This window comes from Gymnoscopelus braueri, assembly GCF_963280865.1.
Source record: "Gymnoscopelus braueri genome assembly, chromosome: 21".
Lineage (NCBI taxonomy): Eukaryota > Metazoa > Chordata > Actinopteri > Myctophiformes > Myctophidae > Gymnoscopelus > Gymnoscopelus braueri.
The window spans coordinates 21,760,794-21,774,719 of record NC_137623.1 but is presented as its reverse complement, the minus strand read 5'-3'; the positions used below and the strand labels follow the sequence as shown (position 1 = coordinate 21,774,719).

The following is a 13,926-nucleotide window of genomic DNA, read 5'->3' as shown; positions in this document are numbered from 1 at the left end:
TCTCTGATTGTGTAGACTTCTTGTAAATTAAGTAATGTAGATGTTTAACAATAATTTAACTCTTGAGAGCGTAAAATGAAACCCAACTCTCCATCATTTAGCTGGGGACCACCTGTAAACTCCTCAAGGACCACTGGTGGTCCCCGGACCACTGGTTGAGAACCACTGCTATAGGCCTATATATGCTCGAGTTGGGTTTTGGGTAAAATTCCTGTCAAATATAGCCATTTTCTACAATGAGAGATGACAGTTGTAGGCTATTCGTTCAAAGATGCTGGATTATGTTGGGTTTATGAAAAGTTAAATAGCCCATTATTGCAGGTCTTATATAGCTATAGTAGGCTATTATATCCTCATAAATTCAAAACACAACTTTGATAAGTGAATAGAAAATACAACTTTTCCCCCCATAAATCATATTCTCACTCCAATGTGGTTTAGGCTATACCTGTGGAGCTAATTGAGACAAAGACATGTAACAACTGCAGTTTTGAATATTTTCTTTATCTCATTTTGTAATAAACATATAAATAATAAACTCTAGACATTTTTGACACATCGCCCTGTTATGAAAGTTAACTGGTATGGTCTTCTTTGCTATATATACTATCCAAACTGTGCATCTGCCGCATGGTAATTTCTATAAAACTATTTCCCTATTACAAAATATGAAAAGAAAAATACATTTTAGTAAATTTTACAGGAGTTACTTATTAATTTATTCAACAAAAAACGGGGTTCTTTTTTCTCTGTATACTACTTATACTGTTGGAATTGCCAGAATGTGCAGTTTATATTTTCTCATCAGAGGAAAGAAAAATAGAAAGGAGAAACAGAAAGCAGATGATGTAAGACATGAGGCAGAATATCTGTCCCACTCTGACAACTTAAACGAAACAAGTCTTCAAAATAATATAATTCTTAATAAAACAAAACAAAAAAACAAAAAAAAAGATTTCCAATACTTTCCCACCCGACTACTGTATTTAAATTAAAATATATTCTCAATATCTTACACTATTTCAAATAACGAAATGTGATTCGGTAACGATCTGTCAAAAATCTAATTTACAATTCTGTTGTATAAAAATATAATTTATGGAACCCCGCCGCGAAGTTTGTTCGTTCTCCCCCAAAATATAACAGTCAGTTTGCACACGCAACATTATGCACAAGAAACATTACAACCTGTCATGAAAGTCATAGCTCCTTTCTACAACACAGTTCTTCTTTCTCTTTGCACTTTTTTTTTTTTTTTTACTTGAAGATATACAAAAATAGATTATGCACAATTTGCCGGCGTCTCACCATTTTTTTTTAGAATCCATCTTGTGTGAGACACCAGCAGAGTTCGAGAATGAGAATAAATTATTCAAAGAAAAACTGTTTTAAGGCTCCATTCAATCTTTGAAAGGGACACATCATCATGTAAAAGTCACTTGAAATAAATATCCCAACAACTCCGCTGCAGGGGGGCCTTTGTCTGTCTTTCTTTTCTCTTCTTTTTTTTAAAGGAATAGTTCACCCCCAAAATGACTTTTTTTCCTATCGATTATTCACCCCATGAAGCCTTGAATTCATGGAGATTTTTTGGTTTTTCTCGCATTCCTAAGCCAATAATTCAATGATCAAATTATTGGCTCAGGAATGCGACAAAAACTAAAAATCAAGGCTCCATGGGGCGAGTAATTGATAGAGAAATAGTCATTTTGGGGGAGAACTATCCCTTTAATCTACTATATTGTTTCATTGTCCTACATTAGTCTTGTTTTTTTTGTTCTTTTGTAGTAAAAAATGTTTTTCAACTTGAGTATATTGACATCCCAAGTGGATGGATCGCGTGGCTGTCCAGTAGCCATGTTCCTAACTCGTATAGAACCTTGGAGTACCAGTGCACTCCATCTTTCTGTGACGGAACAAGGGACTGCTGCTGTGACGTCGTTGAGATCAGCGAGGAGATCCAGTGGATCGCCCGGACCGGCGCCAGGGCCCAGTGCGCCAGGCTATGGTCTTCGATCACCGCGTAACACGACGCGAGCACCCGGTCCACCACGATGGTGCCCTGCGCGGTCAGCGGCGCGAAGGAGCCCTCGAGTTCCCGCGTGGAAATCCGCCTGACGGCGACGGGCTCGAGGCGGCGCCGCGACGCGTCGAACACCAACACGCTCTGGCCCGGTCGCACGTCGCTGGCGAACACCGCCCTGTGGTGTGTGAACACCTGTCGCTTGTTGTCGTCGTCCGTCGCGTTGTTGTTGTTGTTTTCGCTGTCGCTGCTGTCGTTCGCGACGAAGAGGAGATGCGCCGCGGTCAGCGTGATCGTCTGCTCGGACTCGGTCTCGATCACGTAGAACTCTCGGCGGGACGCCGCGTCTCTGTCCAGGAACATGATGAAGTCGCTGTAGACGGGGGTCCCCTGGTCGTCGGCGCCGGCCAGGACCCTGTCGCCCACCCGCAGGTCTCTGATCGCCTTCCTCCGTCCGTCCTGCAGGGTGACGGACGCGGAGCCTGGGAAGCAGCCGCCGGACTTCGCTGCCACCGAGTTTTCTGTGTGGAAAAAAACAATTTATATTATTTTGTATTAATATTTTTTGGTTTTTAGTCGAATTAAATGCTATTTACTATAGGCAGTGGTGTAAAGTAACGAATTACATTTCCTCAAGTACTATAGGCTACTAAGGAGGCAAATATTGTACTTTTTACTCCACTTCAATTATTTGAAAACTTAAATTACTTGTTACTTATTAGATTTAGCAGGCTATTTTCAAAAGATGTGTTGAAATGGGACATTCTGCATACTACTGGGTACTTTTACTTTTGGTACTTCAAGTATATTTTGACTTTTACACAAGTAAATTCTCAATACCAGACATTTACTTGTAACGGAGTATTTCTACATTGTGGTATTGATACTTTTACTCAAGTAAAAAAAAAATGGGAGAATACTTCTTCCACCACTGATTATATAGGCTATTATATTATGTGTGCCTTTGCATGGCAGTGGGCCATATTATGCATGTCGCATAATGATGGCCGTTTCGGGCTGCCTGCTTCCATGCCAAGATGTGTATTGGCACGTCTATGTTTGTCTGAAAGCCCTGGGCTCATCTATTCTTAATTAAAAAAACAATAAAGCGCAGGGCATTGTTATTTTAAATAAGCTTGTGTGGATTCCAGCTACTCTTGGTAAAGAACTCTAACGCCTTTTCCCAGCTCTTCCTATATTTGCTCAGGTGCAGAAACCCCTATGCGACAATTCACACAAATAGCCGAGACTCTCAGAGGGGAAAAAAGGAACTATTTACACAGTGGAGCCACTTTTCCAAGCCTCTCGAGATGTAGATTTGAATTTAAATGAGACTGCCCCGACTTTAAATGCTTTCTGTTGTGTTGACATCAATGTCCCCCCTCTTTCTTTCTATTACGTCTAACTGCTTTCAGTGGTGTAAAGTAACTAAGTACATTTACTCAAGTACTGTATTTTTTTTTTTACTTTGCTGGTGTTTTTCCAGTTTTCAGTACTTTTACTATACTCCACTACCTCTCAGAGGCAAATATTGTACTTTTACGCCACTACAACTACTTTGTAGATTTAGATTATTATTACAAAACATACGTTAACCACTTCAGCACTATATACATTTCGGCCATTTGAAAATCGAGGATCTACAAGCTCACAATGCATCGCAATGCGAGGCATTGTGAACTTGTAGATCTGCTATTTTCAAAAGATTTGCTCACATTTTGAAAACTTGTGAAATGGGACATTCTGCATAATGAGTACTTTCTACTTTTGGTACTTTAAGTACATTTTGATACCAATACGTTTGTACTTTTACTCAAGTACATTTTTGAATCCCGGACTTGTACTTGTAACAGAGTATTTCTACATTGCAGTATTGATACTTTTACTTATGTAAAACATAGTTTTTACAGTGTCTTGTTGTCAGTCTTGACGACAATCATTTTGGCAGAACTATTGCATTCCACTCTCTCCATCACTGTCAGTGAACACAGAAGGGAGGGGGGTCCTGCTCTGTATTTAGGCTTTAAATCTTTTTCCTTTTTTTTAAGATTCATGAAATAAGGTGATAATTTAAAACCTTATTTACTCCCAACGAATTCAACATTGTTCAGCCCAAATCCCTTTGGGTAAAGTCGCATGACCCCTAATGACACGTGGGCTGGGGCCTATTACTATGATCTCCAAAACGTGTGTGCTGAATTATAAATAAGGGATTTACAATTAACTTGGAGCCTTTTAGAGGGAAAACACCAAAGATGATCTGACGTTTTAAAGAAATAGCCCAATTTCCAATAAAGTTTCATAACCCAAGTATAAGTAGGCTACTATAATTTTATATCATGTTGGGCCAAAGTAGTCGATTTAACTTATGGCTAAATGTTTTCCGATTAAATGGAGTTTTGGCAAAACGAATATTCTTAGATTTATATGAGAAGCGCAGTTAGAAATAGGCCTACTACACCTCGGACAAGTTTGAAGCTAACTGTCGCATTATCTTGGTCTGTCTGCATTATTTTTACTCACTGGTGGTGTTCAAAGGGAAGATGATGACAAAAAGATGTGTTGTTTTTTTCTAGGTCACGGAAAAAGTACAAGATTATTTTTTTTACATAAGTAAAAGTATCGATACTGCAATAAATACTCTGTTACAATAAAAGTCCGGTAATTACTTGAGTAAAAGTACAAAAGTATAAGTACTCGTTACGCAGAATGTCCCGTTTCACATGGTATCATATGTATAAAATCTTTTGAAAATAGCAGATCTACAAGCTCACAACGGGTCGCATCGCCAAGCGTTGTGAGCTTGTAGATCTGCTATTTTCAAATAGCCAAAGTTTAAGGGCTGAAGTGGTTAATGTATGTTTTGTAATAATAATCCAAATCTATAGTAACTAGAAGTTTTCAAATAATTGTAGTAAAATGTACAATATTTGCCTGTGAGATGTACTGGAGTAGAAGTAAAAGTATCGAAAATTTAAAATACTTAAATAAAAACTACCACAAAATTGTACTGAAGTACAGTACTTGAGTAAATGTACTTAGTTACTTTCCACCACTGCACTGTGAAGGAGCCTTGTTCAGATCTGGTGGTTCCCACAACGAGACAGTGTGGGGCGATGTAAGATCAGGAAATAAGCTGCATGAGATATGAATCATATCTCATATGATGCCAATATAACACGACACGATGGAACATGTCCATGCATCGTGGATTTAATTACAAAATCAAAGGTTTTATTATATTGGACGATTTGGCAAAGAAATTAGCCTATACTATAGGATAAATAATGTATACCAGGCTTTAGTAGGCTATATCAATATTATAATAATATATGAACTATGAATTGAGTTAATTGCTGTTTCATTAGGTCTAATAATTAATTTGGTAAGAGTGTTACTCTTGGTGAATAACTTACCCAACTCTTCCTATATTTATAGCCAACTATAGTTTTTGGTATAAGGATTTAGTTCACCAAAAAAAAAATGATAGCCTAATCGTAGAAAAATCGCTATTTGCAGAGAAAGAGCCTTTTTTAACATGACTTTCAATAGCCATTCCCTGCTGCCAGTTTGTAATATTTTTTTACACCCAATTAGCCAATTAGGCCTATTTGGTTCACTATCACATACAGGCTACTAGGCCTAATGTCAGACATAACTTATACTGGAGGAAGGGACAATCACCTCCCATTTAAATTCCATTCAAGGGCCAGTGGAGATCCGATGTTTCAGCATTATGTAAGTACTCCATTACTGGCAGTGGTGGAAAGTAACTAAGTACATTTACTCAAGTACTGTACTTGAGGTGTTTTAACTTCACTGGAGCATTTCCAATTTTCAGTACTTTTATTTCTACTCCACTTCATCTCAGAGGTAAATATCATATTTTTTACTCCACTACAATAATTAGGGGTTACTTTTCAGATATAAATTATTATATTATAAAACATACATTAACCACTTTAGCCCTGTTGTATACATATAACATGTGTAAATTTGTAATGTGTGGAAATGTACATATGTTCATATACTTATTGAGTATCTTCTTCGTGACAGGCAGGGGTCTTCAACAGGGGGTCCGAGACCCCTAGGGGGTCCTCAGAGTTACTACAGAGGGTCCGCCAAATCTTTGTGTGATGGGGAACATTACTCGAAAATAGCAGATCTACAAGCTTACAACGCCTCGCAGCGCGAGGCGTTGTGAGCTTGGAGATCTGCTATTTTCTGAGAGTCGGTGTAGAGGGGGAAAAGAGCAGACCAAGTACAGAGCCAGCTGTGAAGTTGACTAAATATTGATGGTTTAAAGGTCTGAACTATCTGAAAATAGACATTAACATGAATCCAGCTACCTATGAAAAAAGTTTAATTTGCAACATATGTAGTGGGTGGGGGGGTCCCTACTTCGTCTGTCTCTCAGCTAAAGGGGGTCCTTGGGCTGAAAAAAACGTTGAAGACCCCTGGTACCTGGTGTAAGGTTTTTCTTATGTCTTATAAGCCCTACCTGCTTTGACAGAGCAGTGGATGTGGGCTTTAGACTCGTAGTAGACCCAGTCGAACCCGGCCTCCACAGCCAGCCGGGACAGGGTGCCATATTTTTGCTTGTCCCGGTCGGAGGTGGTGATGTCCACGGCCCTGCCCTCGTAGTGGAGGGACTCCTCGAAGTGGTGTCCGTCCTCGTCCCAGCCCTCGGTGACCCGTAGCTTCACCCCGGGCCACTGGTTCATGACGGAGATGGCCAGGGAGTTCAGCTTGTCTTTACATCTCTGCATATAGGAAGGTGAAATACACCAGTCAGTCAGTGGTGTAAAGTAACTAAGTACATGATGCACTCAGTACTCAAGTACTGTACTTAAACAATTTTGAATTATTTTTTACTTGTACTTGAGTATTCCCAATTTTCAATACTTTTACTTCTACTCCACATACTTTTCAGACGCAAATATTGTACTTTTTACTCCACTTATTTGAAAACTTTAGTTAGTTACTTTGTAGATCTTGATTATTATTACAAAACATACATTAACCACTCCAGCACTATTGAAAATAGCCAATCTTCAAGCTCACAATGCAACACGATGCTATTAACTTGTAGATTTTGATGAATTTTATACATGTGAAAACTTGTCAAACAGGACATTCTGCGTATATATTCCACATTTTTCCACATTTTCTAAAGAATCCTCTGAAAATAAAAAAGCAGATCTACAATCTGCATCCCGGTGCCTTGTGAGCTTGTAGATTGGCTATTTTCAAATAGCCGATGTATTTACGGTTATAAAGTGGTTAAACTGATGTTGATGCTATTAACCAATTTAGATGGGACCCCATTGGGAACCCCAAGGACCACTGGGGGGTCCTTGGACCCCACTTTGAAAACCACTGGCCTAAAACTAAACTATAAACTTGACTTGTGTTCTTTACAAGTCAAGGTGTACTAGTCATATGACTGCTTTGCCACAGCAGCAAGTAGCCTACAGCAGTGGTTCTCAACCTGAGGGTTGGGGGTCCCCACATGATTTTTTGGGGGTTACCCAGATGAAACTCAAGTGACAATTTAAGGACCTTTAAGACCTTTTTAATACCTTTAAAAAAAATCATCAACAAACTGGTCAAACATTGGCAAAATTGTGAAAATAGCAGATCTACAAGCTCACAATGCCTTGCGTTATTTATCTGTGGAACCTATTCAAACTAAATTGAATGCCTCAACTCCTACAATTGCAAGTGCTTGTCAGGGTGGGGGTCCCCAGTTCAAATATGATTATTTTGGGGGGTCACGGCCTGAAAAGGTACATAGGCTACTGTATGTGAAAAGTGGGGTGACAAGCCATGTGATTCTGGAGTCTGAGCTTTGCAAGCTATTTTCCGGCGGCGTCCGAGGGCACATCATCTCGGATAAGAGAGCTGCTGATGAAATATTGATAAGTCACCGCATTCGCTTCACTGCATGGCCTATAATAACATATGGATCTTCATTTGCTCTTGGATGAGGTTGGATGAGGTGCGAGCAAAATGTCTCTTTCTCTCTCAACACACACGACATGCATGAGTTATCATAATCACAAATTCATGAGGACGAATTAGGGCCGTATACAAAAACTGACGAGGTCGTTTGTAAGTTACTTGCAAGCTGTCTGTATTCTTTGAATAAATAATTGATCTGCAGATGATATGAAGCTGATCTTCATGCAGCAGCAGATGCTGGGGGTAAAACGTGGAGTTTTGTTTGTCATTGTCACACATGGGACAGGACCCCAATGGAAACGAGCCATAGTGCTTTCTTGGGTTTAATCCCTTTTAGCATCCTGTTGTATAGAACTGTACTTTCTGTGCTTTTTTTGGGGGGGCAAACTGTTAATAAAGTATTCAATCAATCAATCAAAGTCATTGAAGTTCTACATCTTCCCTCTCTGAGTGAAGATGCTTTAGCCTTCTCCAAGACAACTGCTCTCGACATAATATGTCAAATAAAACACCACAAAGAGTCTTTTCAGTGCAACGGCAGAGTGAAAGTTTAATTATCCCTGTCCTGCTGCAACGTCGTGGGACGTGACATGCCTACTTAAATCGGGGTGTTTAAGGGTGCTTTACCGTGCTTGTTATGAAGAACGTTGAGCCCAAAAACAATTATCCAAGAACAGTATACAGGCCTACATTTGCCAACCTTAAATTGATCATGTTCTTATAGACCTGTGGTAGATATGTAAATACAAAAATACAAAAAATCAATGCAAATGGTCATTCGTGTAACAGCAAAAGGGTCTCTAAGCGAACAAGTGTCTGATAAAAATAATCGTCTGATGATCGTTTTGTATTTGTGTATAAAGACCTATATAGCACTTGTAGAATGTGTTGAATAAAAAAAAGGGCAATATCTCTCGCCCCTGCACATTCTGAGTGGGATTGTCGGGAGTCAAGAGCCGTAAAGCTTAAACTATTTATTAATTCATCAGGTCGTGTGCCGCAAATCAAGCCAAATTGTGCCCAGCCACCGTGAAGCGCAGCGGGATGCCACAGGGCCAGCGCTTTGTGTCCAACAAGCCTCCCTCCCTAATCTCTCCACAAACGAGTTAGGTTAGAGCAGTGGTTCTCCAACTTTTTCATGCCAAGGACCCCCAAAATGATATGTATTTCACCGCGGACCCCCATCTCAAAATATTTTGGTCCAGGGAGCCCCCAGAAGCAAAGATTTTAGTTAAAAATGTTCACTTTCAAATATATATATATTCAAAGATTTGTAGAAGTTATCACGATTTTTCAAAAATAGCAGATCTACAAGCTCATGGCACAACACTCGTGCCGTGCTATGAGCTTGTAGTTCTGCTATTTTTGAATAGCCCAAGTATAAAATATGGTTAAAGTGGTTCAAATGATTGTGACACTATATTAACTTATTTCGCTGGGGACCCCTGGTACCCCGCCAAGGACCCCCGGGAGGTCCCCGTGCCCCACTTTGAGAACCAACGGGTTAGAGAGAGGAAACACTTAACAGGTATCTGTCAGTGCAAACATCTCTATTCCACACACACTGACTTGCATTCATATTCATTGACATGCTTTGTTGTGGGCTGGCTCGGGTTGATGTGTCTCGTTTACTTTAGGGCACAAAACGTTAAAATATTGAAATGACCCGCGTTTCCAAAAAGCCGTTGTTCTTCTCCTCCTCGCCCGGGAGAGAGAGCTGTCTGTCTTAATCCTGCGATGCTGATTCAAGCGTTCACTCTTAACCTGCATCAGCCGCCGCCGGGGGATCAAGTTTTTATAGGCACGGCTAGACGGCATTGATTTTGTGCCATGCATCTTATGAAAACCACAACAGACACATGTTTCCATCTCATTCATTACAGTTACAGCTGCGGCTTTGCACAGTCAAACCTGTGATGACAACGAAATCGCACACACACACACACACACACACACACACACACACACACACACACACACACACACACACACACACACACACACACACACACACACACACACACACACACACACACACACACACACACACACATCAGCCTCTTCAATTTGAATTGAATATAGAACCCCCCCCCCAATGGAAACAAGCCATATAGGCAAACTGTTAATAAAGTATTCAATCAATCAATCAATCAATCAATCAATCAATCCTCCACGCATACAGTAAATGCCACTGGATTCATGCATGCGTTAAAAAAAACCGTGGAAAAGCACATGGACTTCTGGCACAGCAGAACACCCACGTGACAATGCTACTGCATACCGAGTTATACAGTGGGCGCCTTTGCAGGTGCATGCCTGCCTTTGTTAGCTTTTTTAAATAAACAGTCATTGCGTCATCAGCTGATCTAATATAATATAATAATGGAGCTTCGATTTCTTAAAAAAAACGAGTATGGCTTCCTTTTCTTTCTTTTTTTTGCTGCCCAAAGGTCATAAGTTCAAATTGTGGCTATAAGTCCATGACCTAGTGACGGATGCTTAACGGTCCTTTTTACGCAGGATGTGGATGTCCACATGCATCCACACATAGCCTAATAGCCTGATTATATATTGTAGGCTATACACATTCTTTACTGTTCGGGTGCTAAACAGACAGCATGAACAGGAACGCACAACCATTCTTAAATCGTTATGACAAGGAGGGATCCGACAGTGATAGGAGGACCAAAGCACTTACAGGACCCCAATGGAAACAAGCCATAGTGCTTTCTTGGGTTTAATCCCTTTTAGCATCCTTTTGTATAATAGAACTGTACTTTCTGTGCTTTTTTTTTGCAAACTGCTAAATAAAGTATTCAATCAATCAATCAATCAATCAATCAATCAGGCTATTATTGATGTACAGTATGGCTATATATTTGTGTGGTTATAGCAGAGAACCTATAGCTGTAGAACAGAGAGAAGAGGAGAAGATGTTCAGACTGCACGCATGCAGTGAATATTTAATCGGAGCTCGAGTCGTGCCCCATGATGGAGCGAGGTATACGGCGGTTCTGGGACTCCAGAACGCGCGCCCTATGGCTGCTCCATCACCGTCGCACCGGCTCCAGACCGAAATGTTAAAACTTCATCGTATTTATGTAGGCTTTCTGCTAGCATGGGACGTTGACAAGCTTTTGCAGCGAATATAAGGAATCACACTCACTGGAGAGACACGATGTGCAAGCGGACAGTCAGGACAGGCGGCCTCGATGATTGTGGCAGCTTATTGAAATATTAATGTGGCCCCTCTCCTCATATCTATATTTGTATCCGTGTGAGGCCCTATTTGTTCTTTTAGGCGCACACCACCGTTGCATGCAAAAAATGCCATGTTAGGGGTGCTGAAGATATTGCAATTTTTGCATTTAAGGTTAATATTCTACCTGGCTTGGAATGCGTTTCTCTCGATTCCAATCCCCTAGGAGTATACAATCTGCAGCGCTTCAAAACAGCCGCTCTTCTGCATGCATGGTTTGGCTCATTCAGACATAAGCTACTGTAATTCACCCTCTCCTGCATGGTGTGTAGCGGTGCATGAAAACATTGACATTTCTTTCTGGACGTTCTGAACAGTGTATCAGTACTTTCATAGATGGGTGGCACGCTGCCAACCAGTGCGAATAAAGCGCACAGACTAGTATAATGCCTTGGGTAAATGCATGTGTTTACAAATGAAAGATGGAATAGCATCCGTTTTGGCCCATTTTCTAAGTTTGCGACATCATATCGTTTGCAATCCGCGACTTATCTTATACTGTGCAATTTATGATAAATGTAGACTACTATATAGGCCTGACTGTGATATGTTAACACACGCTACTTTAGAGATATGATTGTAATTTAGGTTCCAGACCGCCACGGTATATTTAAAGCACCGTTTCAGCGTTCAATTTCAACAAATTGTTCTAAAATCCAGGCGATCGGGTGATGTTGCGCAATGATGACAGCCGGCCACCTTAATGGGGCTCAGTGCTGAGAGTTCAGTATGGTGCGCATTCGGCGTGACCAGCAGGTTATTGCAGACAGTGCGCAGTGATGGTGCGTTAAGGTTATAGAGATGGATAGGAAAAAGGTATTATTTTTTCTTTCTTTTTTTTACCTGAGTCATTAGTCGGTCGGCGCCCGTGTTTTCTTCATCCTTGAATATGATGTCTGTGTTATAATTGGGAGCCAGCTCTTTAAATCGCTCCGAGTTCCGCGTGATCTTGCCCTCGTATCGGCCGCTCGCCCCGAGCGTCTTCTCCGCGACGTTCGGGATGAACTGCTTGTAGGCGAGAGGCGTCAGCTTCTTGGGATGTTTTCTCCTCCCGTAGCCCCTGCCCGGTCCACATCCCATCCCAGAGGACACCACCAGGGACAAGCACACCAAAACCACCACCACGATTCTGGTCAATAGCAGCATGTTGGAGGTTTTTTCTCTTCCCCAGTTTTTTTTTTCTTCTTTGAAGATCTTAAAAAAAAAGACTCGTATAGCTTGTGATCAAGCCGGCGGACACGTTTCTAGATCTTCTCCCTGCAAGCAGCGATCAGTCGCTTCTTCTCCCGCTGCCACAACGTCCTTGTCTCCTCCTCTAGTGGCGGACTGGACCGCCTGATCACTCCCGTGGCAGGTGCGGAAATGAACGCCTCAGCGGAATGATAACGGGGCACATTGAAGGGAGGGTCGCCGTTAGGGGTTTAAAAAAAAAAAAAAAAAAAAGCTGTGGGAATTTAAGCTACGGAGTCTCGTCTTGGAGCTACAGCCGCTTGTGCGAGGCGGCCGCTTTTACTGCTATGTATTATAGCGAGCGATCTATAGCAGGGGAGGGACTTGATTGGCTCACCCAGACAAACCCTTCTGATGTCTGTCTTATCCCACAGAAGAGTTAAAAAAAAAAATCTTAAAAGATTTCTTCCACCTGAGGGCTATGTTGTAGGGGAGGGGCCCCACCATGGGAAAACATCAATTACACACCAATCTTTTTTCTTCTTCTTCTTTACCATCTCGTATAGGCCAGTGGTTCTCAAACTTTTTCACGTCAAGGACCCCCAAATTGACCAAAAAAATCCCACAGACCCCCCATTTGAAAAGATATGCCAGGGACTCAACCATTTTAATTTATTGTAGGTCCCAAATCTACACAGTATATCACCGTCAGAGTTAATTTACACTCTTCAGAGTTACAGACACACAGGGGTCAAATTTGGTTCCTAACTTTTCATTTGGCCGGGGGACCCTCTGGAACCCCCTCAAGGACCCCTGGGGGTCCCCGGACTCCACTTTGAGAACCACTGGCGTAGGCTATTCCTATATGCAGCACACAAGACAAGACAGACACACTGGGATAAGGATACAAATCAAAAGCTACTTAGTTGTTTGGTTTGCTGTGATTTGGATGTATTATGGCTTTGCGATTTTTATTTATTTTGTATGTATTTTTTTTAAATATATTATATATTTTTTTGTACAGAATGTATTTCCCATAAGAATGTGTCATTGTGTCGCGCGCAGTGCATAATAATCCCATCATGCCAAAGCACTTGGGTTTGGCACGTCTTGCCTGTTGAAAATACAATGAGAGATCATGGCAAACAGTATTGAATCTTTACATTTTTTTACTTTGCCGCTGTTCCCTTGTGCATGCTAATAGGACGTTTTTCAGACCAAGGACCCCTTAGCTGAGAAATATGTATTAAATTGTGTTGCATGTTAAACTTTTTAATAGATTTCATAGATAGCTTCCTTCATAGACTTGTTTATTTTCGGCTAATGTTCCCCATCACACAAAGATTTGGTGGACCCCCTGTAGCAACTCTGAGGACCCCCGAGGGGTCATTGCTTATAGGATGATTGTGCCGCCATAAATGACTTTGGAGAGTGGAGACTGACTGAATCATTTATTATGTGAATACAAGTTTTGGTTTGGGAGCAAAGGTAAAATACTGTTTTTTTTCTT

The 13,926-nt window shown here is 41.0% G+C and overlaps 1 protein-coding gene across 1 annotated transcript; it reads right to left on the bottom strand.

Annotated features, from left to right (window-relative positions):
- Positions 1-488: 488 nt before the first annotated feature.
- On the bottom strand, positions 489-12,724 carry shha (sonic hedgehog signaling molecule a). The gene is made up of 3 exons (XM_080418458.1): positions 12,090-12,724; positions 6,525-6,786; positions 489-2,544 (listed from the first exon to the last, which is right to left on the bottom strand). Exons 1-3 carry the CDS (start codon positions 12,390-12,392, stop codon positions 1,802-1,804), a joined length of 1,308 nt encoding a protein of 435 aa, XP_080274584.1. The 5' UTR covers positions 12,393-12,724; the 3' UTR covers positions 489-1,801.
- Between the last annotated feature and the right edge of the window lie 1,202 nt (positions 12,725-13,926).